This window comes from Eleutherodactylus coqui, chromosome 2, assembly GCF_035609145.1.
Source record: "Eleutherodactylus coqui strain aEleCoq1 chromosome 2, aEleCoq1.hap1, whole genome shotgun sequence".
Classification (NCBI taxonomy): domain Eukaryota; kingdom Metazoa; phylum Chordata; class Amphibia; order Anura; family Eleutherodactylidae; genus Eleutherodactylus; species Eleutherodactylus coqui.
In genome coordinates, this window is record NC_089838.1 from 175,709,298 (window position 1) to 175,716,159 (window position 6,862).

General features: G+C 41.6%; 1 protein-coding gene across 1 annotated transcript in view; it reads left to right on the forward strand.

The window, feature by feature from the left end:
- SLC26A5 (solute carrier family 26 member 5) overlaps positions 1–1,325 on the forward strand; it is a 62,826-nt gene extending 61,501 nt beyond the window's left edge. The window contains exon 19 of the mRNA XM_066589904.1: positions 659–1,325. Within this exon, the coding sequence (XP_066446001.1) occupies positions 659–834 (176 nt within the window). The 3' untranslated portion in view covers positions 835–1,325. The remainder of the gene's footprint in view (positions 1–658) is intronic.
- The last annotated feature ends 5,537 nt before the right edge of the window (positions 1,326–6,862 follow it).

A 6,862-nucleotide genomic window follows, 5' to 3' on the forward strand; every position in this document is an offset into this window, starting at 1 on the left:
CTTCCAGCTGCCCGCTCTTGGTTAAACTGAAATTGGCATGATCGTCACTACTTCATGCTGCCCTTAGTGAAGTCAGCATAAAGGACATAATTCTTTTCATGTAGTGCCAACAAAATCTGCAGCACTTTACAAATCAAAGGGTACATTAACAAACAGAATCAAAAATTACATATATTAGTACCTTTGTGCACAAAGGAATAGAAGTACAGTCTTCGGCGCCAGGCTTGTGTGCGGCAGGCCTGAGAGCTGAGCCTACTCTACACCCAGTGTCTTTCAGTTGTGTTAAACAGCTGATACCTGCTAGCAAAAGCCATGATCATGGCTAGTATAAATGCTCCCATAATACAGTTGTGTGAAACTGGTCGTATAGTGGAAAATTAAAAATGGACCACTTATATGCTTTTTGGGGAGAATGTTTGTGTCCGTCGCTCTGTGACCAAACTGTTCAGAGGGGTTTCCACCTCATTTTAACCATGCGGTGAGGATAATCCACCTTGGCCAGAGGTCCTGCGGCTCAGTGTCATTGTACAAGAATTTTGAAACCTTGGAAATGTTATAAGGTTTTGCTTGTATCCATGTAAAATACCTAATTATGCAAAGTAACGTGTAAACTGTTGCCTATAACTTGATACTTTGTGTATTTCTGCTTGTCTCACAGGACTGGTTGTACAAGATTTGACCCGGCTGAATTTCTTTGATAATTCTGTAAGACGAGAGATTCTGTTCCACAGTGTCCACGACGCTGTGATCCACTGCAGGTTTAGAGCATCCTCATTGGCTCTTACTTCCTCGGAAGAGCAAATCCTCAGCTCAGACACACAGAGCCAGATCTGATATTTCCTTTCACAAAGGAGAACGGTGCAATAACCCTTTTCTAGACCTTGTCTCAGATGTTGATCCACACATGCAGCATAAGATGGAATAAGACATTGGCCCACATTTAGTAAGATACCTCAGCCTAAGGAAGGAGAAAGTTGGAGTGATTTGCTCCATATTTATGAAAAGGCACCTGCCTCCTAATACATTTGGTACAATCTAGAAGTCAGAAAATCAAACCTACAGTGCATGTTGAAATTGTTTTACCTCCTTGTTGCCTTTTCTGTTGTTGCGTCACAACCTGGAATTACATTTTTTTTGAGGGGCGTCATGTGGCTTACACTACACGCCTAGCACTTTAAAGGTTCAAAATCCTTTTTCATTGCAATGCAGTAATTAAGTTGAAAAAAAACCGTTTAATGTGCATAAGTATTCACTCCCTGAAAGTTAATACCTTGTGGAGCCACCTTTTGCTGCAATTAGAAACAACTCTCTTGGCACATTGGGATTTCCCCCCCCCCCCCCCCCCATTCTTCTAGGCAACACTGTTCCAGCGGTTTCAAGTCAGATGGGTTGTATTGGCATACAGCAGCCTTCAAGTTATGCCAAAGATTCTCAGTTTGTTTAACCCTTCACAGACAAGAACCCTAAAAAATAACCTTTATTGAGCTATGTTAAAAACAAAGGGCTAAAGACTAAAACAACTGACCACAATAAGATAGTGACCCTCTTTAGGCACCGACAAGAAGTGGACCAAATAACAGACTTAATTCCTGAAGGATTCACGATTCTTGGTTCATCGCAATCCCCATATGTTAATAAGGGATACTTGGTGTGAGGTGATGAGCCACAGCTAATGGAAAATTCTGGCAGGTCCTCCCTCACACATATAACTTTCCTCAGCACAACTAGAAGTAGCGCACCTGGGAAATCCAAAATGTACTAGAGACAAAAGATGGCTAGAATTTTATTTGTTTATATTTGTCAGTCCGTATCGGACCTGGGACCTTTTATCTGGAATCACTCTTTATAATCTCTCCATGTGTGCATAATAGACCACCCAAGAAGGTGGTTTAGAGATTACAGAATGAATCAATTCGTTTAACATACAGGACTAATACCCTTTCAGAAAATAAAGGCTCATTTACACCAGCCGATGATCGCTAAAAAATCGCTTATCAGCAATCGTTTTAGCGATAATCGTTGCGTCTAAATGTGCGCCCATCGTGCGCTGCTAGCTGATCGTTAAATTCAGTCCAACCTAAAAATCGTCAGTCAGCCTTATTAGCAGTTCTCCACAGGGAGTGCTGATAGCATTGTTTGCCCATGGAGAACAAAGGATCTGAAAGCAGATAAGAGCCCTCGGGCTATTAGCTGTGTTCAGCAAAGGCTTCATTTGCACACCTAATTGCTCTTAAGTAGCTACTTAATAGTTTTCATGCAAAATGATCGCTCAAAGCTGTCATTCACTGTCGTTTGAGCGATCATCTTCCTATGTAAACCAGCCTTAACTCTAACTTCTACTGATCTTACCCAAAATGAAAATCAAGTAGGTACCTGTATCCATAGAGTTAATAGGCAAAACGCCAAAAATATTGGACTTCAGATATCCCTTAATAGTGGATCATGGTTTGAAAGATTTTTATCAATCCAGATTAGAACTTAAAAAAAAAAAAGCTTTGATGAATCAAGGTTAAACATTCGCATTGCTTTTAGACATCTCAATTCGTCAGGAACCATGTAGGTCAATATATAATAGCATGAAGCATAAACTATTGGCACACACACATCTAGTAAGGGACGCTCCTTGAGCATTACAGCACAGTAGTGTGAGATCTAATAATCGCTCCCTAGATAAATTCCCTAAGGAACTCTTCTGAAAAATCCCAGAGCACAATCGCCCCAGACATCTCCCTAGTAGCTCACAGCCCAATCCTCCCCAGCCACACTAAACAAATAAAAATGGAAGAGCTCTGAGCTGCTGGGGGAATTCTGGGGTGATTGTGCGCTAGGTGAATATATACTGACCTCGTGACCAATCATGTGACATATTGACTGTACAGAGAAGGACCTTATTCAGGTATTTGTATCTTCTGAAGTTAATTTGTTGGACCAGACCTTTTACTTATGGGTTTGACAGTAAAGGGGGTGAATACATATACACTTGCAACTTTTTCGGGTTTTATTTATTAAAACAAGATCTAGTTTTTCAATTCATTAACCATTTGGACTATTTTTTTGTCAGGTCCATTGCATAAATTCTAAATTATCATTTTAATTTCAGGTTGTAATGCAACAGGAAAAATATCAAGCGGGCTGACTACATTCACAAGGCACTATATGTCTGCCATGAGCAAGTGTAGATTTGCACTATCGTTTGTCATTTTCTAGCTTTCTGTTAAAACTTGGAGACCACACCAACCCCTTGTGGATACAACCCTTTTTTCTGTCACTTGCCAATTTTGTAAAGTGACAATGATAAATTTTTGCACATCATGATTTGAATTTTTTTTTTGTTACGGTTTACATCAAAAACAGCTTAGTAAATGTGGGGCATTGTATTCTCTTACACTTCAGAGACCTCTCTCTATTTGTTAGTGTTTTGAGCCTCTCTGCTTCATAAGAAAGGCTGATTGCTCTGGTTATTTACTATGAAATAGACAGAATAATTGTGTAAGGCTGGGAGGATATATTGTCAATGTTTTCATTTGTACGTAGGCTGTCTTGTTGGATATGGAAATTGCCTTGTTCTTGCTTTATAGTTATTCTTATAAAGCAAGTGTCCCATTTTTAGGATTCTGTACTCTGCCTCTGGTACTACATGGGAATCAAGGGCTTTGGGGAAAGGGGGGAAAATTCTCTAAATAGCATTAATACCTTTTATCCACAACAGCTGCCTTTTAGATAAAATGCCTGCTCCCCTAGGAGCTGGGACTAGTATGATTAAATCAGATATTTCTATATATCGGATGAGGTGTTTATTAACTGCTGGATGTCAGAACGCCCACCTGTTTTTTTATCTTCATGAAGTACATATTTTTAATAACTAGATTGATGCGATGTTCGCTATGCGAATATACAATGTTTGGAGAAATGGTTGTAAAATGTTTTAAGAACTGTCGGTCCGAGGATTAGGCTTGAACTGTTTGCCGTCCACGGCTTGGTCTGCTATGTTTTGAGGACATGGCAGCAGTCAAACTGGTATGCACTTCATATGTACGCCGCTTAGCAATGCTTGACTCTCCCTGGCGGCGCTGTTGGCTGAAGCACAACAGCGCCGCTACATTTAAACCTTTTGCAATCCAATTTTGGATTCAAGGTTTTCTAGGGGGCTTTCTCTTTCTGCAATTATACAATAGCGCCATCTGCTGGCTGGAGTCAGTCTGTGGTATGGGACATACTGGAGAGGCCCCCGACAACATAGCGGCCAGTTATTTACAGTAAGAATACCCTGCAGGACGTCTTCCGACATCGGAGCTGTACAGCCTTCAATCAGAATGTCTTTAGACGTCAGACAGTGGATTGGAAAGGCTTAACATAGGAACTTTGCCCTGGGCTGACAGGTCACTCAATGTATTAAACTCACATGTTATGATTTTACAGCGGTGCTGAGGATGTCACAAATCTAATGACACCAAAATCATCCACCAAAGGTCACCAGGGGTTAAAGTGTGGTGCAAGAAAGTGTGTAGGCTTCTTTATATTAGATGGAGTAACGTAAGGCTCAGGTCACTCATCATTGCCTCTGTCTGTATAGGAGCCATGATGGATCGGTTATTGTCCATCTTGTGACATTCTGATATGATTATCTTGCGATGGGTCCATCAGGTTTCTATTATTTAATTCGTAGAACAGAGTAGCACACTAGGTGATTCTGATCACCAGAGCAAAAGGGTGAATGGAAGCTTGTATCTTCTCATCCGTATTATATTGGCTGTTATAGTTCATCCCTTTCTTAACCAAGTAGGAAAACATTACAAGTTTCTATAAAACTTATACAAGTGCAAAATTTCATATGGTCCTCGGATATTTCAGATTACTTTATTTGGCATCCATGTTTTCTGTCTCGGAGCACTCTATCACTATGTCTATAGGTGACATAGGAATCTTGAGGGAACGTGGAATTATCTAATTACACATGTGACTGTTACTATATAGAGAATAATTTAGAAAGTGTGCCTCACCGATGATTCTTCACCTTAGACAAGAGGCACATGGTTGTAATTCAAGTTGCACCCGAGATAATTGGCTCAACTTGCATCAGACTACACTGATACCCATATGTGAATGATACATACAGCATATGCAGACATTGCATGTCCTGTTCTCATCTGTGAAAACAGGTAGAAATGGGACATGCCATGAGTTTTTCACATGGACCCATAGGTCTTTGTGGAAAAACATCCATGTGTACATAGCTTCAGGCTCTAATGGAGTTGTGTGCTCTCCATGGAATTACATGGCCTGTAAATATGGTTGAAAGAGGGCTAGTATGAGCATTGTAAAATATATCTTGTAACTTCAGTAGGAGATTGTGCTGGGGTTATCTTGCACTTGGTGGTATTTGCTCTGCTTTTCTGGTTCTCTTACACCTTTAATACTTTGTAGGGGGATCCAACTGTTTATCCTCTGCCTGATATCACGCTCATGAATGTACGATTTACCCGCAGATGCAAGGTGGTTTTCAGGCAAAAACCTCCTCACAGCACATCTGTAAAACTCTGATCCTTCTGCACGAGTTTCATGTGCAATAGAGGAACGGAAGCGTTTCCCATTGATTTCAATGGGAAACATCGCTTTGCATGCACATCGCATGGCAGGCAAGAGCCATACGATACATTAAAGGGGTTGTCTCGCGGCAGCAAGTGGGGTTAAGCACTTCTGTATGGCCGTATTAATGCACTTTGTAATATACATCGTGCATTAAATATTGGCCATACAGAAGTTATTCACTTACCTGCTCCGTTGCTGGTGTCCCCGTCTCCATAGCTCCGTCTAATTTCGGGGTCTTCTTGCTTTTTTAGACGCGCTTGCGCAGAAGGGTCTTCTCCTTTCTGGATGGTCCAGGCACGAGCGGCGTTCTGGCTCCGCCCCTTCTACGCGTCATCGCGTAGCTCCGCCCCATCACGTGTGCCGATTCCAGCCAATCAGGAGGCTGGAATCGGCAATGGAACGCACAGATCCCATGGTGCACCATGGGAGAAGACCCGCGGTGCACCATGGGAGAAAACCGCAGTGCATCCCTGGGAAAGGATCGGCGGCCATCTTGGGAGAAGAATTTTATAAGTTCATCTTTCATCACATCGGTGAGTAGCAAGCGGTTTAAAAACCGCTTTAAAATGCTATTTTATGCCAGGGGGTGACAGGGGGAATGGGCTAATGTAAAATTTTGATGTTTGCCGCGAGACAACCCCTTTAAAGTAGTGTTCCCCAACTCCAGTCCTCAGGGACCTCCAACAGGTCATGTTTTTAGGATTTCCTCAGTGCTGCACAGGTGATGTAATTATTGTCGGTGCCTGAGACATTGCCACAGGTGTTCTTACTATAGGATATCTTGAAAACATGACTTGTTGGGGGTCCCTGAGGACTGGAGTTGGGGAACACTGCATTAAAAGGACTCATTGAAATCAATGGGTGATGCGTTCTCTTGTTTATATGACTCCATTCAAAAGAATGGGGTTCATATTCGCCCATTTTGCAATGCATAAATCTCATGTGACTTACGTGACCGTATGAAAGTGGCCTCGGTCTATATGCATGGTACACTGCCCCAATAATATGTACAAGAAAAAGAAAGCTACCAAAAAAACACATAAAAATCATGACTTAAAAAAATAAATAAATAAGTCAAAACAAAGTCCCAGTAGAAACTGTAAAGGAAGTCAGGCTAATTTCACACAGGTGAGTGCGATATCTGGCTGTGAAACTCGGCTCGATATTGAAAGGTGTTTGAGTTAAATTTTTTCAATGGTAAACCTTGCAGCACACTGCGCTGGCCCCATTGAAAACAATGGGTGATGCGAGGCGTTCTGAGGGAATGCCCAAA